At 49.1% G+C, this 27,906-nt stretch overlaps 2 protein-coding genes across 2 annotated transcripts in view; one reads left to right on the forward strand and one right to left on the reverse strand.

Annotated features, from left to right (window-relative positions):
* Positions 1 to 297: 297 nt before the first annotated feature.
* LOC128336225 (C-C motif chemokine 4-like) lies at positions 298 to 4,881 on the forward strand. Its single transcript, XM_053275568.1, has 3 exons — positions 298 to 719; positions 3,096 to 3,192; positions 4,468 to 4,881. Exons 1-3 carry the CDS (start codon positions 641 to 643, stop codon positions 4,553 to 4,555), a joined length of 264 nt encoding a protein of 87 aa, XP_053131543.1. The 5' UTR covers positions 298 to 640; the 3' UTR covers positions 4,556 to 4,881.
* A 1,677-nt stretch (positions 4,882 to 6,558) lies between these two features.
* PITPNM3 (PITPNM family member 3) overlaps positions 6,559 to 27,906 on the reverse strand; it is a 73,407-nt gene continuing 52,059 nt past the window's right edge. The window contains exons 9-20 of the mRNA XM_053274868.1: positions 25,773 to 25,963; positions 24,616 to 24,788; positions 21,516 to 21,686; positions 18,968 to 19,153; positions 18,367 to 18,515; positions 17,347 to 17,460; positions 15,339 to 15,455; positions 14,529 to 14,677; positions 13,676 to 13,825; positions 11,041 to 11,224; positions 10,159 to 10,287; positions 6,559 to 9,754 (exon numbers count right to left, since the gene is read on the reverse strand). Of these exons, the coding sequence (XP_053130843.1) occupies positions 9,524 to 9,754; positions 10,159 to 10,287; positions 11,041 to 11,224; positions 13,676 to 13,825; positions 14,529 to 14,677; positions 15,339 to 15,455; positions 17,347 to 17,460; positions 18,367 to 18,515; positions 18,968 to 19,153; positions 21,516 to 21,686; positions 24,616 to 24,788; positions 25,773 to 25,963 (1,944 nt within the window). The 3' untranslated portion in view covers positions 6,559 to 9,523. The remainder of the gene's footprint in view (positions 9,755 to 10,158; positions 10,288 to 11,040; positions 11,225 to 13,675; positions 13,826 to 14,528; positions 14,678 to 15,338; positions 15,456 to 17,346; positions 17,461 to 18,366; positions 18,516 to 18,967; positions 19,154 to 21,515; positions 21,687 to 24,615; positions 24,789 to 25,772; positions 25,964 to 27,906) is intronic.

A 27,906-nucleotide genomic window follows, 5' to 3' on the forward strand; every position in this document is an offset into this window, starting at 1 on the left:
TGCCAGGGGCTGAACCGGGGACCTTGGGCATGCAAAGCAGATGCTCTACCGTTGAGCTTCGGCTCCATCCCCTGGCCTATCGAAAGTATCATACAGCGTCCACATGTCGCCTCTCATCCAAATGCAAACCAGGGTGGACCCTGCTTAGCAAAGGGGACCATCCAGACTCACTACTGCAAGGCCAGCTCTCCTTCCTGAGGCCACTGAGGCCTTTACTTCTCCCAGAGCCTCAGCACCAGAACTTTGTTCTGAGAGCTCAGGCAGAATGAAGCCAAACAGGCCCACTGCTTCATTCCCTTGGCCAGAAATGTTCTGACAGCCCCCCCCACACACCCCCACTGGTTGCTCCTTGCAGCATCTCGGCCCCTGGTCCGCCGGCTCAACTTCCTCATCTTTGGTGCCTCCCGAGACTCTTGATTAATTCGTCCGACTTAGCAGAATCTGGAAAGTTATGCAATCGCTTCTCAGATATGATGAGGCGTTGGTTGGTTTTCCAAGAAATCCCCACCCTCTCCGGAGGTGCTGCGTGTATAAGAGGGGAAGAGTCCTGGCATTCAAGCCACAAGCCTAGGAGAACTCGCCCTGACAGCCTTCTCTGCTTCTGCCGCTGAGCCTGAACCAACCGCCTCCTCCTGCAAGCATGACTTTTTCCTCCAAGGCTCTCCTCGCCGTCCTGCTGGTCGCAACGGCTGCCTTCTTCGCCCAGACGGAAGCGAACCGTAAGTTCTCCTGCTCGGCACCACATCCCATGCAGAGGTGGCATCTGCACCCTGTTCACAGCGGGAGGAGAGCTGGTCTTGCGGGAGTGAGCATGGGCCACCTTTGCTAAGCAGGGTTTGCCCAGGTTTGCATTTGGATGGGCAGGTACAGGGCTGCCCTGTGAGATCACATCGCTCAGTGGAAGAGATCACCCCTGGTTCAATCCCGGGCAGCATTTCCAGGTAGGGCTGGGAAAGACTCCTGCCTGAAACCATTTTTTGTATTCCTGCAGCCTGAAAGCTTGCTCTCCTTGCTTGGAGAGTCCGGTTGAGCTGCTGCCGGTCAAAGTATACAATACTGAGCTCAGTGGATTAAGAGTCTGACTCAGTAATTGGCAGTTTCCTAGGAGACGGGACTGTAGCTCAGTGGTAGAGAATCATAGCTTAGTGGCAGGGGTACTTCCTTGCATGCAGAAGGTCCCAGGTTCAATCCCTGGCAGCATCTCCAGGTAGGGCTGGGAGAGGATCCTGCCTGAAACCTTGGAGAGCTGCTGCCAGTCAGTGTCGACAGTCCTGAGCTAGATGGACCAAGAGTCCGACTCGGTATCGGGCAGCTTCCTGGGTTCTTATGACTGGTTATTGCCCCTTCAAATGCTTTTTCATTCATTCATTTTGATTTCTATACCACTCTTCCCGAAGTTTTAACACACTTAGCAAAGACAAGAAATTGCTTTGGGTTTCAGAATGACTGCTTGTGCCGATACACCAAATAGGACCCTACTTTTAGTCCTTCTCGGGACCTTCTTCTCCTCTGCAAGAGTGGTTCAGAACTCTCCGTGGGGAAATATCCTTGCCCACAACAGTCTCTGTGAGAAAGAAAACAAGAAGATACGTCTTCTAGGACAGGGTGGCCCAGCTTCAGTCCCATTGGAATACAACGCCCATTATCCCCGACAATTCACCAGTGTCACTGGGGAGGATGGGAGCTGTAGTCCAAGAACAGTTGGAGGATCAAAGTTAGGAACACAGGGAGCTGCCTTCTCCCGAGTCAGACGCTGGATTCTTCTTGCTCAGGATTATCTACACTCCTTCTCCAGGGTTTCAGGCAGACATCTTTCCCAGCCCTACCTGGGGATGCTGCCAGGGATTGAAACTGAGACCTTCTGCATGCCAAGCAGATGCTCTCCCACTGAGCTGCCGCTCCATCCGGTAGGAAGCTGCTGTCTACTGAGTCAAGCCCTTGGTCCATCTATCTCAGTGTTGCCTACCCTGGTTGGCAGCAGCTCTCTATGGTTACAGGCAGGAGTCTCTCTTCCAGCCCTACCTGGGGAGGCTGCCAGGATCGAATCTGGGACTTTTCTGCCTGCAAAGCAGATGCTTAACCGCACAGCCCCATCCCCAGAGGCAACATGCAGGGGTCTACCATTCAAGCACTGACCACAGCAAGATGGGGGCTGTCTTGGGTGCTCTTAGACCTAAAAGCTGTGCAGCCCGACTCGGGAATAATTCCGGAATAAAATAATTCCGGAATAATTCCAACTCGGGAATCAACGATGCCTTTTGCTTCTGTTCATTGTGGGGAGCTAGTGGGAGAAAGAGGGTTGCTTTAATGGGCACTCAAAATATGATTAATATTAATGAGCATGGCTAATTAATAGCCATGCTATTAATTAATAAGAGCATAATCGTCTGCTAGCCTATTATGGCAAATCAGAACAGTGCCCTGTCAAAAGGGGCAGGTAACCAAGCCCTTGAAATCCAAGAGCTCCACCTGAATGGAAAAAATGAGATTGCCCTCGCTTGATTCTGGAATGGAGCTAGTTTTAAGCAAATGCACAGAGAAGCAGATTGGAGGCCCTCTGGGATAGCCTCCTTGAAGCGATGCAGCTGAGCCTAGGAAAACCCACCCAAGTTCGTATTATATTATACATATTTGGAACATAGGAAGCTGCTATATACCGAGTCAGACCCTTGGTCCATCTAGCTCAGTATGATCTACCCAGACTGGCAGCGGCTTCTCCGAGGTTGCATGCAGGAATCTCTCTCAGCCTTATCTTGGAGATGCGGCCAGGGAGGGAACGTGGACTCTCAGATGCTCTTCCCAAAGCAGCCCCATCCCCTAAGGGGCATATCTTACAGTGTTCACATGTAGCCTCCCATTCAAATAAAAACCAGGTTGGACCCTGCTTAGCAAAGGGGACAATGCATGCTTGTTGCGACAAGGCCAACTCTATTTCTAGCATAGAACTATATCGATATAGTTCTATGCTAGAAAACAAGATTCCAGTAGGAGAGACTACCAATTCTTCTTGTCTATGGGATGGGCCGTTTGAGGGGCAGAAAATCCACAGCTAAGGGAAAAACCCCAAAGTACCTTTCTTCTCTTCTCTTTTTTAGCATTCTGCTGCATTTCGTATAATGTGAAACCAGTTCCACGGAACTTATTGGTCTCCTACCAACATACAAGCAGCGTCTGTGCACTCCCAGCAATCGCGTAAGTAGGAAGAGATAATTTAGAAAATAATTCTGCGGGGTCAGGAGAATGGCTGCCTTGAATATTTTTCTAGAAAGACAAAGTGGAAAAGTTTCAAGTCCATAAATAAATGGCAAATGCTAGATTTTAAAATTTCAAAATAAGAAGGTTGCCGTCGAGTCAGTGTCAACTCGTGGCGACCACAGAGCCCTGTGGTTGTCTTTGGTAGAATACAGGAGGGGTTGACCATTGCCTCCTCCCACACAGTATGAGATGATGATGCCTTTCAGCATCTTCCTATATTGCTGCTGCCTGATATAGGTGTTCCCCATAGTCTGGGAAACATACCAGTGGGGATTCGAACCGGAAACCTCTGGCTTGCTAGTCAAGTCATTTCCCCACTGCGCCATTCGGTGGCTTCTAAAAAGAATAGTAGTATTGATTTGATCGATGAGGTTATGTAGCTCATTTTGGTTCATTTTCTTAGCTAACTGCTTGTGGAAATGCAGCCCATCAACTAGATGCAGGGCAAGGAAATAACTGCTTTTAAATCTTACTTGGTGGCTGTAGGTAAGCCACCCTCTCGGGCTCACCTCAGACCCCACATCTTACAATATTAAGACAACTGGCCTACCTCCCAGGGATGTTGTTAAGGATGAGATAATGTTAGCAAAGCATTATAGAAACACTAGACCCAATGGGTCCTTGAATTTTTAAATATATACACATGACTAAAGACATCCAAAAGCAATGGTTGATAATTCTTGGGAAAGATTAGTGAGTTTCCATAGTTAAAGGTAAAGTGTGCCATCGAGTCGGTGTCAACTCGTGGCGGCCACAGAACCCTGTGGTTGTCTTCCAGGATACAGGAGGGGTTGACCATTGCCTCCTCCTGCACAGTATGAGATGATGCCTTTCAGCATCTTCCTAGATCACTGCTGCCCAATATTGGGGTTTCTGGGAAACACACCAGTGGGGATTCAAACCAGCAACCTCATGCTTGCTAGACAAGTCATTTCCCTGCTGCCCCATTAGGTGGCTTTTAGCGGAGGTCATAAATATCTCCAGGCTGGAGCAAGTCACAGGTTCTGGAAGAGAGGACCAGTCTGATAGGGCGAGAGGACCAGTCTGCAGAAATGCATTTTAGGGAAGCTGTCCAGGTGGCTTGAGCTAGGCCTTTAAGGGGCAATATTCAGGAAAATGCCCCACAGATATGACCTGGGATGACTGCATGGCAGAGAATTGCCCTTTTAAAGCTCTCTGGCTGGGCACTAAATACACATTTCTCCCTTCCAGATTTGTCACAAAGGGCGGTAGGATCATCTGCGCTGATCCCAGACAAGCATGGACCCAAGATCGCTTGGAATACCTCCGAGGAAACTGACCCCTGCGGCTGCTGCTGCTTCTGTTCCTCCACTAAATACACATTTAGTGTACCACCACATGAATGCCTGCACTTTTCAGAACAACCAAGGGGAGTTGATAAATCAAAAACTTGATATTTTTTTCTTACCAATTGCACATGAATAAGTTAAATATTTGTTCCAGGGTATCACAAATAATGTATTCTATTTAAGTTATCTCTGAATATTTTAAGCAATTAAGTATTTTTATATTTATTTTGAAAGGAAAGTGAGATGGTCGAAACATTTTGTTAAAAGTTGCCCCAAAGACTATGATGTATGTTAATAAATCTCAGGCAAAAATGTCTCTACATGCTTCAGACTATTTCATTCCAAAAACCTCACTCCTCTGTGGGTCGCTGGGTACTCATCTCAAAGCAAAGACAAACATAATAGCTAGGAAAATCAGGGCAGATCCTTCACTCACATCACTCTTGGCTGTACAGTTTGCATGGCAGATATAAATTCAAATACAGCCATCAGTATTTTGCCTCCACCCAAATTTCAGACAGTCTACCCACCTACTAATTTTTTTAAGGAGTCAGGTGTACATTATCTGCTTCTATATTTATCTTACCCCTTATTAAATTTGTTTAAAGATTGTTGAGAAAGGGGAGAAAAGAAGGCAAGTTGGAGATGGCACAGGTACTAGCCAAGTGGCTCTGTCTATCCCAAAACGACTTTTGTTGCAAACTTGGGAGAACTGTGGGCTGAATTTGACCCCAAAATGGAAACTAAAAACATCAACCATGATCACAAGTGCCCTTCCGCTCTACAGAGATTTTCTCTGCCTTCACTAAACATGCAAAGCTTCTACAAGGATCTTTCAAAAGGGAGCAATGGACAGGTTTCCCCGTCCCTTGCCCTAACTGTAAGGAGTTTTTTCTGAGTCACAAGGTACTTTGCAGCTGTCTGCTGCCCCTGAGGTGGTACCTGAAAACTAAGCATCACAAAAGCATTCCTGAAAAGAGGTACCTTTTATCGTGGGGGTGGGGGTGAGGTGGCTGATACTGCGGGTACCATTAGAACATCTGAATAGCTGCTGGATCTGGCCCAAGGCCTATCTAGTCCAGGAATCTGTTTCACAAAGCAGCCCTCTAGATGCCTCTGGGAGGCCCACAGGCAAGAGGTGAGGGCATGCCCTCTCTCCTGCTGTTGCTCCCTTGCAACTGGGATACAGAAGGATCCTACCTCTGAGCCTGGAGGTGGCCTATGGCCATCCAGACTAGTAGCCACAGACAGACCTGTCCTCTGTGAAAAGCCCCTGTAAAGCCAGCCAAGGTGATGGCCCCAGCACATGCCAGAAAATCCCATATATTAATTATGTGCAGTGTGAAAAAGTACTTCTTCTTGTCCATCCTAAATGTCCTGATAGTTTCACGGGATGACCCCTGGTTCTAGGGTTGTGAGAGAGGGAGGAAAAGTTCTCTCTATCCACTGTCTCCATACCAAGTATAATTTGAAAGACCCCAATCATGTCCACTTTTTTCTCAGTCGATTTTGTTGTCTGAAGCTTTGCCTCGAAAGGAAGGTGCTCCAGGCCCCTGATCATCTTGGTTACCTTCTTCTGCACCTTTCCCAGGTCTACAATATCCTTCTTAAGATACAGTGACCAAAGCTGTACGCAGTAGTCTCCAAAGGTGGCAACACCATAGATTTGTCTAAGGGCATTATAATACTACATTTGTATTTTCAATCCCCCTCCTAATGATTCCTAGCATGGAATTGGCCTTTTTCACAGCTGCCGTGCACTGAGTCGACACTTTCAAGGAGCCGTCCACCAGGACCCCAAGATCCCTCTCCTGGTCAGTCACCAGCAGCTCAGACCCCATCAGCGTATATGTAACGTTGGAGTACCATAAGAACATAAGAACAGCCCTGCTGGATCAGGCCCAAGGCCTATATAGTCCAGAATCCTGTTTCACACAGTGGCTGCTCACCAGTTTTAAACTCTCACCAGTTTAAAAACAAATCAAACCAGTCCTGGGCGGGAAGGTATCTTACTTTATTTTATAAGTTAGTTGACCGTCAAAAGCATTTCGGCAGGGGCTCGTGTCCCTAACAACAGGAAAATTCACCCACAGCAAGAGGAAAAAACCTTCAAAAAGAGTATACACGGAAAGGCAAGAGAGGTGTCGACTGGACATGACTCGTGTGATCAGAAGAAGTTAAAAACCAGCTCAAACATTGAAATATTATATCAGTAGTTAAAAAAAAACCTTCTTCCCTCTCCCTCCTCCTCCCCACTTGACGCTTCTGTTAAGAAATCCATCGCTTTACAGAGATAGTTAAAGTTGTAAGATATAAACACTCTAGCGCCATCTCCTGTTGTCAGAGGAAACGTACACCCAAGACTCCCAAATATGCCCACAATGAGGAGTCCAAAATAACTGTTCAACGCAAAGACAAACCCTCCTATGACGGGGACCCACCACCAGAAATGGAAAGAGAGGTGGTAGCATTGTCACACTGACAGCATTCTCTGTGTTATTGCCCCTTCATTTCCATTCCTCAGACGACAAACCAACAAAGATTTTATAGAAGCATTTGTATTTTGAAAAAAAATGTTAAACACGCCGTTGCAAATTTGGCCACTGCAGGCCCAGTGGTCAGGAGAATAAAAGCACGAGGACACCCCGAAAGCTGGAAGGCTTGCACTAGGATCATCTCTCTCTAATCTCTAGGGGTCAAAAATCACCATGACCATTCGTCCCTCCAGGAAGTACTGGTCACCCCAGCTGGCTCATGGATCTTATTAAGGTTAACAATCCAAAATGTAAACCAAAGGGTCATTTTGCCATGTGATGCTCTCGAAATCCAGGAGGGACCTCAGACACGGATCTACAGGACTTCCCAACAGTGTGAAACTAGTTCCGCAATCCTCTTTTCTCTCTGGAAACATAGCACTTGTGGGTAACACTCCAGATCCTTTAATAAAGTCGTCAGTCTTGGTTGCAGGAGCAGAATTCCCAAGGAACATCAAGGCAAGTAAGATAGCCTTCCATGAGTAAGATATCCAGCAGAAAAGCACCAAATGGACGCCAAGGAAGGTGATCTGGAACTCGGGCCCCAACAGGGAAGGGGGGAAGTAGAGGCATTGCACACAACACTCTTGGGCCGTCTTCTGGGACGCACATAATTCTGGTGCGTGACGGCTACTCTTACATTAACAGGAGCTATGAGCCAAATCAGTTTTCCATTCACCCAGATTGCAAAAATTGGGGGCGATCTCTGAATGCCTGTGAGTAAGAAGATCTCCAGTTTTTCTGGCCGGTGGTACACCTGAGGGAATTCTTTTAGTAAGACACACCACAAAATACTTTGCTTAAGACATGCCAGAGAATCCTTCGGTCAAGCAAGCAAGTCTATGAGCCAGGCCCACAGATTTTGCCACGTTACCATGTCAGGGCACGAATGCTCTTCATGAAATTGAAATTGAATAAATAAGATGATGATGATGATGATGATGATGATGATGATGATGATTTTTGGCATCCCTTAGAGATGGGAAAATGGAGATTGCATTCTTGCACTTAACTCTCTATTATTAACCCTCTTCTTTATGCAGATCCCCAAACAATTAGGGTCAAATCGCCATCATTTTTGCACAGGGGAAAGGGTCACGGTTAGGGTCACAATGAACAAATGATTGTCCTCTCCCCATGGAGTCATCCTCCAAGGACATTATTGCCCATTTTCATTCCCAGTCCTCTGATAAAAACGATAAAATTGTATAGTCGTTTTTGTGTATTTTTAAACCACTGCAAAATTTGGCTACTGCCAGCCAGACGGTCAGGACAAGAAAGACACACCAAAAGCAGAAAGTCTTGTAAGGCGACCGCCTCTTTTCCATCTCTAGGGGTGCAGGCATGGTTGGAAATCAAAATGAGCATTCATCCCCACTGATGAGACTGACCAGGGAGAACCTCTCGCCCGGAAGCATCAGAGACAAGAGCACGGCCAACTGCACTCCACTAGACACAACAGCGTGTGCAACGCTGACACACGGGATACGCCACTGGGCACAGCAAGGCTGACATGTGCTTTGGAACTGGGCTGAGGGGGGGGCGGAGAGGGCAGGCGCCCGCACAGACTCCCAGGGCGATTCGGTCCATCCAAAATGGATCACTTCTTTCCGGCAAAATAGGAAAATATTTTTTAAAAAATTAAAAATGTGACAGCACACATCATTCCGAGAAAACAGCTCGGCGTCCCTCAAGCCCACAGAACTCCCGACACTCCAGGATATTTCCCTCGGGAGCGGTTTCAAGAGAGGGACCAACTTCTCCGCCCTCCTGAGCTTCCGATTCATATCTATCGTTGCTTCTCTGCCTCGGGGCCTCCTGCAAAACCTATACATGGGGGACTGGTTTGGGGCGTGGAGGCTCACGCACAGTTGCTGGAATGGGATGGATCCTGGGTCTCAAGCACCCCGGAGGGCCTCCTCTGCACAGTCAGTATCTCTGTTTTCTCCCAAGCAGCTCCAAGCAAGCTTCCTCAGGAGATGTTGAATTCTTATTCCTCCGTGTCGGCAAGTCAGAAGAGAATGAAGTACCGCTGGGCGTGGCAGCCCCTCGGACACCCTCTCTCTGGGGCCAGCTGGCACTTCCCCGTTTATTGCACATTTTGCAAGGAAGTCAACATGCACAGACAAGCTCAACTGCCTGCTGCAGCCTCTCGCGAGGGCAGCTGGCATGCAAGGTTCTCTCAACTCGAAACGATACGGACGAGAGGAACAAGTGGGGAACTCCCCTCGGGACACAGGAGGCAGTAATCCAGAGCCGCGGGAACACCGGCTCTCCTCACCTCTGACCCAAAATACAGCTCCAGGCAGGTTATGCCCACACGTGCCTGAGCCACCCCGGCATCCGCTACGGGGCTGACTCGAACTTGTGAACCCCACCTCTCACCCACGCGATGGGGGGCAGGTGCCGGTCGTGGTCTTTGTCCTATTCGGGCTGGCTCTGGGCACGTTCTGGTTTGGGGGCCAAGGACGGCGGGTCGGGCTGCTGGACGGACATAGTTCTGCGGAGATGGTTGCGTTTGCGCAAGAAGTCCGGCTGGGATTGGAGGCCGAAGCTGCCCTTCCTCAAGATCATGCGGGTGCTGTTCTTCTTGGGGCGGGAATGGAGGCCGAACTGCAGCGAGGCCAGGTGGGAGGCGTAGCCTTCGCTCATGAACTGGAGTGGAGGAGGAGGAGGAGGAGGAGGAAGGCGGGCAAAGGGAGGGGGAAAGAAAAGAAATCAGTGAGTGACAGCTGGGGTAATGTTGGAATGCAGGAAGTTGCCTTATACTGAGTCAGGCCCTTGGTCCACCCAGCTCAAGGTTGTCTGCACTGACCGGCAGCGTCTTTCTGAGCTTTCAGGCAGGAGTCTTTCCCAGCCTTACGTGGAGATGCTGCCAGGGATTGATCCTGGGACCTTCTGCATGCAAAAGAGTTGCTCTGTGCCCTACCACTGAGCTTACAACCCTCCCCGCTCCAAGCTGGGTGTCCCTCTGCCACCGTTTCATTGGACGGGGGCATCCCGGAGACCCGACAAGGACCTGGAAGTCTTGGCAACCCTGCCGATAGAGAGAGAGTCACCTGGCACTGCGCCTGGTATTTCTTTGCTGGACGTCCAACAATGTAGATCTGGGAAGGGGAGAGACCCAGGACGTTGTACACAGAGATGTCCTTCATGGAGCCGTAAGCGGCACAGATCCTGATGTGGCACTAGAAGGGAGGGGAGCAACTACACGTTAGCCGTGGAGGAGACTGAAGGCGTGGTAGAAAAAAGCCCCGAACTCTAGATTTGGTGTGTTGTTATCTTATAAAGATCTTTGTCTTTACAGAAATAAGCCAGCATAGTATAGTGGACTAGGACTGTAAGCCTCTAGGCGGTTTACAGCATAAAGCAAAGCCAATAATTTAACCGTTAAAACGTATCAAAGATCAAATTAAAATGCCCATAAAAACACACCATCTAACTAAAAAGCTTGGCTGAAGAAATGTGTCTTTTAGTGGTTTCCTAAAAGCCAGCAGGGATGGAACAGCTCTAATCTCAGCAGGAAGAGAATCCCACAGGTCCAGGGCAACTACAGAGAAGGCTTGCCTTTGAGTTGCCACCAGATGGGCTGGCGGCACCCTCAGACGGACCTCCCCTGGGGCTTTGACGCACAGCAGGTTTTACGAGGAGTTTATGGGGAGGGTTCACAGCAAACTCGAAATTGCCCCCCCAAAACAACACAAATAGTGGGGTTTTTTACCCTGGATATAAACCAGGTTACACTCGAATGCACAGTGAAAAGTTGGGGCAACTCTGAGTTCGCAGTAAAGCCTCCCCGTAAACGTAAAACTTGCTGTGCGTAGAAGTCCCAGGAGACATTTTTCCAAAGCAAATACTGAGCATCATCATGGGAAGAGGAGCTCTTTCGCACTCAGCAGTAACCAACACACCAAGAAGGGAAACAGCCCAATTTCAATTACCTCCTGCACAAGATTTCGGAGGAAGATCGTCTTCTGCCTCAGAGGGTCGTGGACAAGCCCATCGGAGAAAAAGATCATCCCCTGGGGGAAGTTATGCTGGGAAAGCCAGGAAACTACACGCTGCTTCTGCATGTCAGGACGCCCCGTGATGTAGATAATCAGGTAGCCAAGGTCTTGCCAGTGTCTGGGGAGAGAGAGAGAGAGAGAGAGAGGCTATTCTTATTTCAGGTGGAATTCAGTCTGTCACATCCTAGATTCTGCACAGGACACAGAAGGCGTGGAGTCTGGATATAATAAATAATAATAAACTTTGTTAGCTGCCCTATAACAAATTTTTCTCTCAGAGACTCACAACAACAGAGCAGTAAAAAATATCCAAGAAACACACGTTTGGACTCCTTGTTGGCTTTGAAGAGAGCCCGAAAGACTTACTTGTTTGGCCTGGCCTTCCAAGGTTTCTAAATTGTTTTTAAGCACTTTAATTGGTTTTAAATGATTCTGAATGGTTTTAAATTTGTTTTTACATTGTTTCAAGTAGCTGGTTTTGAATGGCGTTGGCCTCTGTTTTTGTTTGTTTGTTTGTTTTAAATAGAATTTTAATTTTTCAAATTAAGGAGTGGACAGAGGAAAGATACAGCAAAAGTTTTCAGAAATATCGAGCAATATAAATTGGGGAAAAGCAAAGGAACAGCAACCTCCTCCCTCACTTTTCACCACACATAATTTGGAAACAGAATGAAGGAACAACCTTTACTTCTTGTGCACTGCCCAGAACCATTGGATGGGGTGGCATAGAAATGTAATAAATAAATAAATAAATAAATAAATAAATAAATAAATAAATGAGCAAGACAAAGAAGAGAAAGAGAGCTGGTCTTCTGGTAGCCAGCATGACTTGCTCCCTTAGCTAAGCAGGGTCTGCCCTGGTTGCATATGAATGGGAGACTAGAAGTGTGAGCACTGGAAGATCTTCCCCTCTTAGGGGATGGAGCCACTCTGGGAAGAGCATCTAGGTTCCAAGTTCCCTCCCTGGCAGCATCTCCAAGATCGGGCTGAGAGAGATTCCTGCCTGAAACCTTGGAGAAGCCGCTGCCAGTCTGGGTAGACAATACTGAGCGAGATGGACCAGGGGTCTGACTCAGTATATGGCAGCTTCCTATGTTCCTAAAATTACAATGCAAAATACAATGCAAAACATTTTAGAAACTTATTTTTGGAAAAAGCCAATTTTTAAAAGCCTGAGTAAACAGAAAGGCCTTCACCTGGCTTCTAAAAGAACGAAGGGACGATGCCAGGCAAGTCTCACTGGGGAAGCTATTCCATAGACAAGGTGCCACCACTGAAGAGGCCCCCTCTCCTGTATCTAGCTGCCTCCCCTCATTTGGCAGGAGCACTCAGATCAGGGCCTCTAAAAGGAGGTCTTCAGGTCTGAGTCAGGACATATGGGGCATGCCAGCAAAGCCCAACCACTTTGGAAATTAACTTCAGGAGCTCAGCAGTCAAGGCTCCCACTCTGTGAAATAACTGCGGCATAAAACGTTTGTTCTGTCCTCCACAAGATTCCATAGGAAGCTGCCATCTACTGAATCAGACCATCCATCCATCTAGCTTAGTACTGTCCACCCTGACTGGCAGAAGCTCGCCATGTTTCAGGCAAGAGTCCTTCCAAGCCTCACCTGGAGGGTGAGGGCCTGGTGCTCTGCCACTGAACTATGGCCCTTCCCCTCTCCAGCTTTTGGATTACGATCCCAAAACGGAAGATGACCCTCCGATCTCCTCAGGCCCCTCCCCTAGCCTGCAGCGCCTTAACGGTTCTTCTACACCAGGGCTGCTCAACTTTGGCCCTCCTGCAGATGTTGGCCTACAACTCCCATAATCCCTGGCTCTTGGCCACTGTGGCTGGGGATTGTCGTCCAAAAACAGCTGGGGGCGGGGCTAGGTTGAGCAGGCCTGTTCGAAACTTCCAGAACCTGGATCTACAGGGCTATTCACACAACCGGAAACGGGGTAGGCAGCACCTCCAACCCAAATCTGGGAGCCGGGGATGCTCCCAACTGGCCAGTGTGAGAATTCGTCAAGCAAGGTGGGTCGGAGGGGAAATGCTCACCTGTGGGCTGGATAGAGAGGCGGGAGACCAGAACTTGTACACCACTCCAGAGCGGGGGGGGGAGCCCACCTCCTGCCTTTTGCCCCCATACCCCGTTCACTGTCGAGCATTTTCCCCAACTCCTACCTTGCAGATTTCTCACCATGCCAATTTCTCACCTTGGCCAATTGGGGGCATGGATGGCCCCCGGCCCCGAAACAGAGTCTTGAGGCTTCTCTTACCCTATTCCTGATCACGTGAACAAGCCTTACCTGTCTCCCCAGCCTGGGACCCCAACGCTTGGATAGCAAGCCTTCCGTCGTCTCTTCCTTTCTCGCCCAGCAGATGGCGATCTGTTATTGGCAGAGACCCAAGAAGCTGGCAGGATTGGATACTTTCCCCAGGAAAGACATCACTCTGCATCTGAAGCCAAGCTAAATAAATTTCTGGATAGAAGGAGCTACATGCCGAAGGGAAATCAGAGCCCCACTGACGCCATCTCAGTTTTCCCCAAAGGTTGCCTTCTCCCGGAGAGTAATAAGCTCATACCTCACGACGTCGACAGCGCCAGCCCGGACTTTGGGGTCACTGCCCATGATGGAGACACTGGCTGCGAAGGATCCGTCAATGCTGAAGACCACACACTCCATCCCTTGGGGAAGCACGGTCAGGTAGCTGACGGTACTGCTCTGGTCGCCCCTGAGAGCAGTTGAAGACACAGGGCAATTTAATTCAACTAGTTTGTTCACTCGATGGCCTGATAGCAAGAGATGGTCCAGAATATCAACGTGAAAATGTGCTTACGGCTACAGTCATAGGAAAAAGGGGTAATGGCTAATTCCGTTACCCTTGGAATCACCCTATTGGGACAGAAAAGATTGCCCCGCAGGGCCTTGCATCATGCTGGGATGATCCGAGGCATCATTTTTGGCCATCATTTCTGATTCCATTACCGGCGGGTTTTGTAAGGATTCGGCCTTATGGCAGGAGATTTTCTCTTGCCAGAGGGGAGATATAATATCAACTTGGAAATGTGCTTAGGGCAGCAGCCATAGGAAAAAATGGTGGCCTGGCTGATTCCGTTACACGTGGAATCACCCTAAAGATAAACTTGTCAGCTAAAGGGAACACTTTGTTTATGAAACTATTTTAATTTCACAGAATGCCACCTATTTGCTTACAGTTTAGTAATTTGTTGGAGTAATACACATACAGACGCCTCCCTCCCAGCACTTTTAAGGCTTCCTTCCAAGTTCCCTGTCTCCCCTGCAGGGCCGCATTAACCCACAGCCTAATTATCCTGTGAGTTAATGATCCTGCAGCCTCAGGCCCGTCACTCTAGCACTGCCCTCCCCGTCATCTGAGCCGAGGTCTCTCATGACCTTAATCTGGCCCTGCTCACCTGACCACCATTTTGATGGGGTAAACACCAACCGCAAGCCTCTTCTCTTTGGGAATGTTGTACGAGACCCGGCCGGTGCTGTTGGTGATCTCCGTGTCGAAGTAGACCCATCGCCCTGAAGAAGGCTCTGTCATGATGAAGATGTCGACCTTGGAGGAGGATGGAGAATGTGGTCAGTCTCTTCTTATCCAATCGGAGCAGTAAGAGGAGATCAACCCAGGAAGTCTATGAGAGGAGAGCTAGTCTGGTGGTAGCAAGCAGGAATTGTCCCCTTTGCTAAGCAGGGTCTGCCCTGGCTGCATATGAATGGGAGACCACATGTGAGCAGTGTAAGATATCACCCTCAGGGGATGGAGCTGCTCTAGGAAGAGCATCTAGGTCCCAAGTTCCCTCCCTGGCAGCATCTCCAAGATCGGGCTGAGAGATTCCTGCCTGCAACCTTGGAGAAGCTGCTGCCAGTCTAGGCAGACAATACTGAGCTAGATGGACCTATGGTCTGACTCAGTATATGGCAGCTTCCTATGTTCCTATGATTCAGGAGACAAAACCTTCTTAGATTTGAAGAGAGTTCTCATTTATTTAAAAATAAATTTAATTTAAAATTAAAGTTGTAAGTTGTTTATTGTTGCTGTTCTAAATTTTTAACAGTTTTAGTTCTTGGTTCTGTGTTCAACCCCTGGCAGCATCTCCAGGTAGGGCTGGGAGAGATCCCAGCCTCAAGCCTTGGAGAGCTGCTGCCAGCCAGTGCAGACGATCTTGAGCTAGATGAAGCAATGGTTGGACTCAGTAAGAGGCAGCTTCCTAAGTTACCTTTTCCCCTGTTAAAGCCACCATGTCGAGGGGGCCATACATAAACCGGCCAACCAGCATCTGAGGGCTGTCTTCTGCAGCAATGACATCGTTCGATCTGTGGTTTGAAGTTACATTCTGAAAGGCAAGCAGGCACACAGGAGGTGGCTTTACAAGGCATGGTACTGTGCACACGGGGCACTTGCAAATCTGCTGCAAGTTGATGCATGATTTGGGCACAGAAACTGCGATCCAAAATTAAAATCCAATTTTAACTGCCAGACCGAAAGGGCATTCACTGCCGTTCTTAAAACAAGGGCAGCAAAATCTTATTTATTTGTTATTTCTCTGTGTAAACTGCCCTGAGTCATTGTTGGAAGGTCAGTATAGAAATTGAATGAATGAATGAATGAATGAATGAAACAAATAAGCAATTAAAAACAAACATGAAATAGGTCACAGGCAAACAGCCACTCCTGGGGTAAAGGAAAGCACTGAGGTTAGACCCAGGCAACAGACCAGCTGTTCCCAACCTGGGGGCCTCCAGATGTTGCTGAACTACAACTCCCATCAGCCCGGGCTACAATTGATTGTGGCTGGGGGATGATAGGAGTTGTAGTTCAGCAACATCCAGAGGGCCCCCAGGCTGGGAGCCCCTGAACTATAAACCGCCCCAATTGGTAAACCGCCTCGAGATTTTTTCCGGGGCAGTAGATAAATGTGATCATCAACCAATCAATAAAAAAATAATAGACGTGCTCCCAGAAATCTCATGATGGTTGCTACCTGCCTTTGATCAGACGCCACCCACTGTGGGGGGCCCCAATCCACGTGGTGGGTCTATCTGGCCGATGAGCAGGCCTCTGCCACAGAGAAGCCCCACTCCTAGATCTCGGCCTCGGTTTGTCCAGCCACTTTTAGAAACTTCGGAAGACGGCCACCGTCTAACCCTCTAAAGGAGGGGAGAGCTGGTCTTGTGGGAGCAAGCATGGCTTGTCCCCTTAGCTAAGCAGGGTCCACCCTGGTTGCTTATGAATGAGAGACTTGATATGTGAGCACTGCAAGATATTCCCCGCAGGGGATAATGGGGCTGCTCTGGGAAGAGCAGAAGGGTCCAAGTTCCCTCCCTGGCTTCTTCAAGATAGGGCTGAGAGAAATTCCTGCCTGCAACCTTGGAGAAGCCGCTGCCAGTCTGTGAAGACAATACTGAGCTAGATGCACCAAGGGTCTGACTCAGTATATGGCAGCTTCCTATGTTCCTGCTCACTTTTAAACGGATTCCCTATTGCTGCCCTCAAATATTGTTTCCCCCTGTTTATCAGCCCACACGTTTTGAGAATTGGTACCATCTCAGGGAGCAAATGCCCATCATGATTTTTGGCAACAGCCACCCCTCCAGAGATGGAAAATAAGTGATAGCTATGTTGCCCTTGCAGTTTTGTGTCTGTGATCACCCTTTCTTTATCCCTGCCCCACAAAGATTAGGGTCAAATTGCCGTCATTTCTGCACAGAGGAAAGGGTCAGGGTAACTATGGACAAACGGCCGTGCTCTCTCCATGGAGTCCTCTTTGGAGGACATGCCTGCCAATTTTCATTTTCATTTCTCTGACAACATTGATTTAACATTTGTGTTCTTTAAAAAAAAATCTCTTCAAAGCTTTCAAAACACCACTCCTAATTTGGCTGCTGCGGGCCCGATGGTCAGGACAACAGGCGCACGAGGCACCCTAAAAGCTGAAAGGCTTGCAAAGCGATCCCCTCAGAGAAGCCGCTGCCAGTCTGTGAAGTCAATACTGAGCTCGATAGACCACTGGTCTGACTCAGTAGATGGCAGCTTCCTAAGTTCTTCTTCTCTATCTCTAGGGGTGCACTGCCGACCTCATCCAAAACCACAAGGAGCATAGAACTGGCCGCTCCAGCTAGCTCATAGACTGTTTGACCAAATACATTTTTAGCAGGGCCCTGCTGTGCTTCAAGGGCACCCCAGCTGTCAAGGGGCTGGGGCGAGACAAAAGCAATACTCCGCACCCTCAGTTTGACGTGCGTCCGCTTACGCAGCCACTTCTCCCGCGGGTTCGGACTGAGCGTCGCCGGATCCAGGCTGCTGTGCTCCTTGACACTGACAGTCTCAAACCTCATCACCTGGAATGAAAACGAGAACGAGAGCCAATGAGGGACGCACACGTGCCTCCTGATGACCCTGAGCGCAGCATGCCATGAAGATGCTAGAGGAACGGGCTAGGAACACAATGCTGAACCGCTCAGAACAGGCTAGGAGCCACTCGGAACAGGCTAGGAATGCAAGGCTGAACTGCTCAGAACAGGCTAGGAAACACTCGGTACAGGCTAGGAACGCAAGGCTGAACCGCTCAGAACAGGCTAGGAATGCAGGCTGAACCGCTCGGAACAGGCTAGGAAAGCAAAGCTGAACCGCTTGGTTTACACACCTGGTTGGTCCACCAGTCTGCAAAAAGGACTTACACATTTTTTTAAATATAGCCAGCAGGTCTCCAAATTCAGCAGTCCCCTCCTCCATGCCATGTGACTCGCTGGCTGGGCGCTGAGGTTCAGCCTGCCCACCCCCTCAGGTGGCAGCAAGGGCAATGCCTTAATTGAGCATCAGTCAGCATTTCCCTTGCTGCAGAGCCTGTCGATCATGCTGAGAAAGGGATGCTGCTTGATATTCCTCACCTTCCCCTCTGAGGGAGAGAGGGATGCTGCTTGACACTCCTCCCCTTCCCCTCAAAGGGAGAGAGGGATACTGCTTGACACTCCTCCCCTTCCCCTCCTGGAGAGGGAGGCAGCCATGCAGCATGGAAGTATCCCCTATGAGGTTTTCTGTGTATCCCCTATGAGGTTTTCAAGTATCTCTAGGGGTTCAAGTACTTGTGACTGAAAAACCCTTGGTGCAGACAATCCTGAGGTAGATAGAGGACCAATGGTTTGCTTTGGTACAAGACAGCTTCATACATTCAGCAAGGATTAGAACTTGGGTCTCCCCAGCCCAAAATGGACACAAGGAGCACAAAAGAGGGCAGCGGACCGTACCTGTCTTAGAATGAAAGCAACCACATCTGTCGATTCCCAGTAGCTGGCATGGAAGAGGTGTGGCAAAGCCACCGTGGGGAAGGCAGTCAGAGCATCTGGGCAGTAAAGGGCATAATCGATCCGCTTGGTTCCCCACCATCTGGAGGTAACTGCAGAAAGACAGAGAGACATTACGGCAAGGATCCACAAGGGTAGGCTTAAGTCACTGGCCAGCCATTATTTGTGGTCACCACCAATCCCCTTTCTTCCCTCGGATCCTTTTCTGGCATGCATGCAGAGGGCTTCAAAGAGAAGTGGGAGCCCTCTCCTACCCCACAGAAAAGATTCCTCCTATCTCACTTGGAGCCCGGAGAGTGGATCTGGGCTACCCAGGTTGGGAGGCCTTCTGGTGGCCCAGACGACACGAACTGCCTGCGTTAACTAGCTCCTAATCCAGGCAGCTCAAGTTGTGAGAAGGTGAGGTCCGAATCAGGTTCTCTCTCAGATGATACGAGCTGCCTGCGTTAACTCTCGCTTAACCCAGGCAGCTCGAGTCGTGAGAAGGGGCTCCAAAGCCTGAGGTCCGAATCGGGGTCCTCTCTCAGAGATCAGCCACACTCACTGTTGGTTATGCTAGCGGCCAGCAAGCTCTCTGTCGACCCAGAGCTCTCGCTGTTGGTACTGCTCAGGCTTGCCCTCCGTGCTTTCCTTTCCGATGCATTCCGAGGCAACAGTGTTTCTTCTACAGAGGGCGAGTCTGCTGAGCTGTCTTCTGCCAACAGAACGCTGTGGCAGTGGAGAGCATCGGCTGAACAGCGGGGAAGGAAGACAGCAGAGAGAGGATGTCAGGACAGCAAAGGCATTTGTTGGGTGGAGCATTTGGGCACAGAGGTGTAGGGAGTCTCTGAGGTTCCTGTTTTGCTGCCGTGAGGGGCCTGGAGGTCAGTGGAAGACACCTGTTTCGTCTGTCAGGTTCAGTCCCCGACAGCATTTCCAGGTAGGGCTGGGAGAGACTCCTGCCTGGAACCTTGGAGAGCTGCTGCCAGCCAGTGCAGACAATCCTGAGTTAGATGGACCAATGGTCGGACTCAGTAGGCAGAAGCTTCCTAAGGAATGAAACTGCAGCTCACTGGTAAAGCATCTGCTTTGCATGCAGGAGGTCCCGGGTTCAGTCCCTAGCAGCATTTCCAGACAGGGCTGGGAAAGACGCCTGCCTGAAACCTTGGAGAGCTGCTGCCAGTCAGTGCAAACAATATTCAGCTAGAGGTCACAGTGTCGAAGTCCTGTAGGGTGTTTACATGGGAGCAGTTTGGATGAGTATCTTTATGGAGGGATTTGACCAGATTTCAGCATTATAGTACAAAATTTACATGGATGCTGTTGGTGCAGTCTGTCAGTTGTCATGGTTACATTAAGATAAAAGAGGTTTACCCAAACAAGGAACACACCCTTGCCTAACTGAGAGGGGGAGCCTTTGCCATTACTTGACGAATTACTTGGCACAAAATTTGGCAACACAAGAGGTGTCACATATACAGTCTTATCCGCAAGAAGACAGGTTACAGAAAAGTTCTCTAAAAGGGATAAAATCAATTTGCTATGTGGAATGCTGTAGAATTTACAACAGAACAGAATATGAGCCAAATTTTCAACTACCTGATACAGGAGCAGTTTAACGACTCGCCATCAGTGGTGCTGGAGGGTCGATATGAGATTCCTGTACACTGAACGGACTAGTCGCTGTGGATCTGTTGAATGGGTGGACCATGTTATAGTGTATTGTGTTTTATACAGTGATTTTTGTAATGTTTTTACAGCTCCTTTGTAAAAAAAAAAAAGAATGTGCCAGGTCGCTGTGATGAATTTTCAGTTGGCCTCCTAGAACTCTGAGGTATCATATAGCGCAGTCAAGTTCTGGTCAGAAAGGAGGAAGCAAACTGAAAATTCATCACAGCAACCTGGCTTTTTGGAGCTATAAAGACATTACAGATATCACTATATAAAACACGGCCCACCAATTCCACCAATAGCCAAATCACCCGTGTCTTTCCTGCCACATGGCAGGAAGAGAAACCAGCCTGAAAAGCAGACTGCAAGGTCTGGCCTAATCCCAACAGACAGTGTTTTCTAAGAGGAATCTGGCCCATTTTCTGAATAAGCTTGGAAAACAAGCATGCTTCATTACATAGGAAGCTGCCATATACTGAGTCAGACCCTTGGTCCATCTAGCTCAGGATTGCCTACCGAGACTGCCAGCGGCTTCTCCAGGGTTGCAGGCAGGAGTCTCTCTCAGCCCGGATCTTGGAGATGCTGCCAGGGAGGGAACCTTATGCATGCAGAAGCCCTTCCCAGAGCATCTGGTGGGCCACTGTGTCAAACAGGATGCTGGACTAGACAGGCCTGGGGCCTGATCCAGCTGAGCTGTTCTTGGCCCCATCCCCTAAGGGGAATCTCTTGCAGTGCTCACACATGTGAGAGGAGAGGAGAGTTGGTCTGGTGGTAGCAAGCATGACTTGTCCCCTTAGCTAAGCAGGGTCCCCCCTGGTTGCATTTGAATGGGAGACTTGATGTGTGAACACTGGAAGATATTCCCCTGAGGGGATGGAGCCGCTCTAGGGAGAGCAGGATGTTCTAAGTTCCCTCCCTGGCAGCATCTCCAAGACAAGGCTGAGAGAGATTCCTGCCTGCAACCTTAGAGCAGCTGCTGCCAGTCTGGGTAGACAATACTGAGCTAAATAGACCAGTGGTCTGACTCAGTATATGGCAACTGCCTCTGTTCCTATGCAGTCTTCCATCCAAATGTAAACCAGGGCAGACCCTGCTTAACAAAGGGAACAATTCCTGCCTACGACCACAAGGCCAGGTAAATGAGCTAACAGCCATTACCTTACCTCTGTAAGTATTTAACGTATAGCAAAATCCTCACTACCCTGATCATGTCCTTTGCCATCCTGTTGCTCCAGAAGGCAACAGTGGGGAGGGGGGTCTTCTCTTTTCGTCCCAGGGCCCACCCCAACCTTAACGTCTCTCCGTTGATGCTGCGCAGCTCCACGCACCCCGATTTCCAAAGGGGGCACGGGATCAGAAGCTGGCTGGGGCAGAGGAGCGTGGAGGCGAGATGGCCCCAATGGAGTGTGAACCACGCAGCAGCACAGAAACCCAGGCCATACCTAAGAGGTGGGACCGCCCATCCCCCAGCGGGTATCGCTGGTACTTTGGCACGGTGAAGGGGGGCAAGAGGTGGAACTTGTTCTCCAGGAGAGGCTCCAGTCTGGAGGCCGAGGGGTCAGCGGAGTGGAAGAGACTGTAGACTTGGCTGCAGGCTGGTTGGACCTGGGAAACTGGAGACAGAAAAGGGTGTGTGTGGAAGAGGACATCCCAGACGGCCATCCGAATGATCAGAAAGGGCTCGCAACTCTCTTAAGACCTGGGCAACCAGTGTTCCCGCTAACAGGGATTCCCAGATGTTGTGGACTACAACTCCCAGCATCCTTAGCTGCAATGGCCTTTGGCTGGGGATTGTGGGAGTTGTCGTCAACAATATCCGGGAATCCCTGTTAGAGGGAACACTGCCTGGGTCCCCAACTTTTTCTTTAAAATGCTTTAAACATGTGTACCCCTTCTGGCATACACCTTCAGTTCAGGCACCAGGAAGGAAGGAAGGAAAAGCAAAAGCAAAATAGAGGGGAAGAAAAAAGGAAGGAAGGAAGGAAGGAAGGAAGGAAGGAAGGAAGGAAGGAAGAGGGGAAGAAAGAAAGAAAGAAAGAAAGAAAGAAAGAAAGAAAGAAAGAAAGAAAGAAAGAAAGAAAGAAAGAAGGAAAGAAAGAAAGAAAGCGCGGAAGGAAGAAAGATAGCACAAGTATACACATAAACACACACATTTAGGCGTTACTATTAGGGAGACAGGTTCCTCCAGCCACTGGCTCCCATCCACCCTATGTTACTCATGAGTACTCCCACTGACATTCCACGGGACAAATTTACTCATCCCGTTAACTTCAAGGGGGTCCTCCATGCGAATTCCCTGAAGCCAGGCAGTCAGGCTGAGTGAGGGGAGGGGTCCGCTGGACAAAATGCTTCATGGTACTGGTGGCCAAAATGTGTGGGTCTGGATCATGGACTACTTGGGGGGAGTCTCAAATTCAGGGAAGCCCAGAACAGGAAAAGAAAGCCAGAGGGCCAGAGAAATGAGGCAGCTACTGCTGGCCCACAGACCTTGGGCAATGAGCTTATGGTTCCTCCGCAGGCATTCAATTCTCCACTGGGCTCCAGACACAATTAATTCCCGGCCTGTTTATGAGGCTGTCAGCACTTCAGCTGCCTGACCGAGAGAAACCATCCCACCGTCCTTGGCTGTTGTCACGCCACCGCTACGAGCAACACCTTAGGACATCAGATTAAAAACTCCCCTGGGCGAAGAGAGCCAGCCAAGAGGACTAATTGTGTCGGCACGTCTGGTGCCACTGTGGCAGACACCTGATGGGCTGAAATCAGAGGGGAGGGCTTGGAGGAGGAACCGTTGAAGCCGCAGAGGCTGGCTGCCAGTGGAGAGCGGATGGAGGAGCCAGGAAACCAGACACACACACACACACACACACACACACACACACACACACACACACACACACAGAGAACTCCCTCTAAAGCATGAGCATGTGCATGCACTCACAAGTTTTCTGATGTCCGCTCAGTTAGTTTCAGATCCCGCCCAGGTTGAATCAGGAAGGCCCCCCCTGAATGCATGTGCGCGCACACTGCCTTGATGCTGCCGCCCAGAACAAAACTCATTCTGCACACAGACGGGGGGGAAATTAGAGGGGACACCAATTCCTTAACCCTTCCTTCTGGGCCAGGCCCACAAATTTTGGCCACTGGTCCTATTGAAAGGACAGAAGCTCAGAGTGATTCCTGGCAACGTCTACAACCCCCCCCCCCCCGCCAGGGATGGAAAAGAGGCGAGGGAGCATTGTTATTATTATCTATTATTATTATTTATTCGATTTCTAGTCCGCCCTTCCAACAATGGCTCAGGGCGGTTTACACAGAGAAATAATAAATAAATAAGATGGCTCCCTGTCCCCAAAGGGCTCACATTCTAAAAAGAAACATAAGATAGACACCAGCAACCGTCACTGGAGGGATGCTGTGCTGGGGGCAGATAGGGCCAGTTACTCTCCCCCAGCTAAATAAAGAGAATCCCCAAGTTAAAAGGTGCCTCTTTGCCAAGTTAGCAGGGGTTATTTGCCCTTAGGGATGTTGCCCTTAGCCCTTTATATTCGTAATTAAGACCTGGTTTTTAGGAAGCTAAAGTGTACGAGATATTATGTACGAGATATTATGTACACAATATTATGCACGGTTCTGTCTTTAATAAAAGGGGGACATTTTTTCATATAATGAAAGAGTCTGTCCACGTAACTCACGACCGGTTGAGTCTGTTGGACGTGTGGTCCTTAATTCCCCCCCCCCACCGAGAGATAAGAAATTCTCTTATTGCCCCTCTTTTATCATCTTATCTTGGCCACTCTGAATCGTCTTACGCCACTTATCTGCTTTCCGGGCAGAGTTTGGAAATTAATTTGGAGGTGGTCAAATTTTGTGCAGTGGCCTGTAAGCTCAGGACCAATATGTTTATGTTCAGCTGTGAAGTTCGTTTTATATTTATGTCGATGGAAAATTAACGCCTGGCTTGGGTTTTGATTGGTTATTATAGCAGGTTTGATCTGTTATAGCAAGGGTTCCTGACCTGTGACACTCCTGATGTTGCTGGTCTACAACTCCCATCACCCCTAGCCACAATAAATTCTAGCCTGGTATGATGGGAGTTGTAGTTCAGCACCAACCGGTTAGGAACCCCCATGTTATAGTATGCTCTGACTTTTTTGTTTCTGGTCATTGAATCAAATTAGAAAGGAGAAGGAGAAGGGAGGAGGAAGAGGAGGAGGAGGAGAAGGAGAAGGAGGAAGAGGAGGAGGAGGAGGAAGAAGAGGAAGAGGAGGAGGAAGAAGAGGAAGAGGAGGAGGAGGAAGACGAGGAGGAGGTGGAGAAAGGAGGAGGAAGAGGAAGACGAGGAGGAGGTGGAGAAAGGAGGAGGAGGAGGAGGAGGAGGAGGAGGAAGCAGCAGCAGCAGCAGCAGTTTCCTACATAGGGCTCAGTTCCTCCAAAGAATGTAGCTTGCTAGTTACCAAAGCGAACCAAGGGGTCTAGCCGGGGTCTGCTCTGGGGCCTCTAGCTGCCACTTCTGAGCCCCGACAGATCACGATGGCTCACCTTCCAGGCCCGGAAGCACTGTCCTCCTCATTGCCAGCACCAAACCCAGCGGCGAGCCAAAGAGGAAAAAATCGGAGACTTCAAAGTCAAACCGCCCCAGGTTAACATCGGATGCGCTGGAGGAGCTCACGGCTGGAAAGTCGGTGTCCTTGTTGAGCATCGTTGAGTGGATGCTGAGGAAAAGAGAGAGGGAAGGAGTACAAGACTCCTCTGTAGTCAAGACTGGCGCCATTCAGCAATGCTCAAACAAGAGGTGGCGTCGGGAAACGATGCACTTAATGGAATTTTAGTCTCTTGATCAACCAGCAGGGCGTAGTGGTTAGAGTGGGAAGACCTGGGTTCAAATCCCCACTCAGCCAAGAATCTCACTGGGCCCGGTGTTGTAAGAGGCTTGCCCCCTTACAACAGATCTCTAATGTGATTTGAATTCAGTGCCACGAGACACTGCAGTTTACACCGCTCTTTGCAGCGTAAGGCTCGCGATCCGGAAAGGGCCAAGGTAGCGCTAGGAAAGACCCCCGCCTAAAACCTTGGAGAGCTGCTGCCAGTCAGTGTAGGCAACACTGGACTAGAGGGACCAAGGGTCTGACTCAGCATTAGGCAGCTTTCTACGTTTCTGCACTATGGGACGAGGCCCTAGCTCAGTGACAGAGCACCTGCTTTGCCTGCAGAAGGCCCCAGGTTCAGTCCCTGGCAGCATCACCAGGCAAGAAACAGAGGAAGCTGTCATAGACTGAGTCAGACCATTGGTCCATCTAGCTCAGTATGGTCTTCACAGGCTGGCAGCGGCTTCTCCAAGGTTGCAGGCAGGAGTCTCTCTCTCCGCCCTATCTTGGAGATGCTGCCACGGTGGGAACTTGGAACCTTCTGCTCTTCCCAGAGCAGCTCCATCCCTTAAGTGGAAACTCTTCCAGTGCTCACACTTCTAGTCTCCCATTCAAATGCAAACCAGGGCAGACCCTGCTTAGCTAAGGGGACAAGTCATGCTGGCTACCACCAGACCAGCTCTCCTCTCCTCTCCTCAGGTTGGAAAAGGCTTCTGTCTGAAATCCTGGAGAAGCTGCTGCCGGTCAGTGTAGACAACACTGAACCAGATGGACCAAGGGTCTGACTTAGTATAAGGCCGCTCCCATCCTTAAGCAGGGGGTCTGCATTACCTGGACAGAAACGCATGATGCTGTGTGATGGCATCGCACTCATAGCTAGAGCAGTCGCTTGGTTTCCGCGGCAACGGCTGCCGGGTCTCCGTCTCCTCCTCCTCCTCCGTCAACCCCGAGATGTCAATATTGCTTTTGCTGAGACGTTTGAGGTCTCCCAGATTGGAGTCTTCGGCTACAAGGGGATTATCCTGGGAGACAGAGAAAGCAACAAGAAGCTTAGGTTCCCGTTTCCTTCTAAAAGAGGAAAGTTAATACGGTCGGACATGGGAGGAAACGTTAATACACTTCTCTCCAGTGGAGTGGGTTCGCCGGCCAAGGATTTACAGTCATGTGGCCATCAAAGTGCAGGAGAAATCTACCAAATCCATATCATCTGGGCATGTGAACAGAGGGAAGGAAAGACTAGCCCAGGCGTCCTCAAGCTTGATGCTGGACTTCATAGGAAGCTGCCTTCTACCGAGTCAGACCCTTGGTCCATCTAGCTCAGTATTGTCTACCCAGACTGGCAGCGGCTTCTTCAAGGTTGCAGGCACGAATCTCTCTCAGCCCTCTCTTGGAGATCCTGCCAGGGAGGGAACTTGGAACCTTCTGCTCTTCCCAGAGCGGCTTCATCCCCTAAGGAGAATCCCTTAGAGTGCCTACACATGTAGTACCCCATTCAAATGCAGACCAGGGTGGACCCTGCTTAGCAACAGGGGACAATTCCTGCTTGCGACCACAAGACCAGCTCTCCTCCCTTATGTCCAAATTGTGGATGTTGAAGAAGCTTGAGAACCCGTGGACTAGGGTGAAGGCAGATCCAGAGAAAATCTGTACCAATTCACCTTATTAAAATAAATGTGACATGCCATGTTCATCCATCATATAGATTAAATTAAAAAAGAATAAGGCCATATCTTTTAGACTAGCTAACTTTTCAATGCATGATGTATGGGCACAAAACACACATTAGGACCAAACATACTACGAAGCTTGTTGGTGAGTGTTTTAACCACCCAGGACATAAGGTCACAGAAGTTCTTACGAGAGGAGAGCTGGTCTTGTGGTAGCCAGCATGACTTGTCCCTTTAGCTAAGCAGGGTCTGCCCTGGTTGCATATGAATGGGAGACTAGAAGTGTAAGCACTATAAGAGATTACCCTCGGGGGATAGAGCCACTCTGGGAAGAGCATCTAGGTTCCAAGTTCCCTCCCTGGCAGCATCTCCAAGATTCGACTGAGAGAGATTCCTGCCTGCAACCTTGGAGAAGCTGCTGCCAGTTCGTGTAGACAATCCTGAGCTAGATAGACCAAGGGTCTGACTCAGTATATGGCAGCTTCCTATGTTCCTATGTAATTCAGGGTGGCTACCCTTAAGGAGAGAGGTTCAGGGGGATGCTTGGAACAATGAAATAGCTGAAGAAGTTCTAGTGAAATTTAACTGTGGCAAACTCTCTTTGAACAGAGAGCGTGGGTTTTATGGACATCACAAAAACACAGCAGGCCCATTTGCATGTTACATTCAGCACTCGTAAAGGAGTATACAGTACACACAGGTGCAGATCTGCACACAGGTACAGCCATTCACATGTTATGCTGAATGCAGGTTTACAGAAGTACACTTCCTGTCTGCACCATGCATTTGAACGGCCTGCATCTTGGTAATAGTCAGCCATTTTTTGAACCAAAATTTGGAGTCAGACAATATATAAATTAAATAAATAATAAGGATTTCTCTTCTTTACTACCTGATATGTTCCAAACCATAGACACATTTATTATATTTCTATACCACCTTATCCATACAAGGACTCTGCCTTTGTAAATATTGTAAATAGCTCCTAAAAAAAAATCAATGGAATGTTTGCTACCACTTGCCCGTAACTGACTACTATAAATATATACATCCTTTTTCAAGAGAAGTAGTCACAGCAGTTTACACAGAAAAAAATAATAATAAACAAAGTTGCTTCCTTGTCTCCAAGGGACTTGCAACCTGAAAAGAAGCCTAAAGTAGACACCAGCAACAGCCACTGGAGGGATGCTGTGCTGGGGTCGGATAGGGCCAGTTGCTCTCCCTTTGCTAAATACAAGAGAGTCACAATTTTAAAATATATTTTTTATTTTTTTATTTATTTAAAATATTTATACCCC

The sequence above is a fragment of the Hemicordylus capensis genome, chromosome 12 (genome assembly GCF_027244095.1).
Source record: "Hemicordylus capensis ecotype Gifberg chromosome 12, rHemCap1.1.pri, whole genome shotgun sequence".
In the NCBI taxonomy this organism is placed as follows: domain Eukaryota; kingdom Metazoa; phylum Chordata; class Lepidosauria; order Squamata; family Cordylidae; genus Hemicordylus; species Hemicordylus capensis.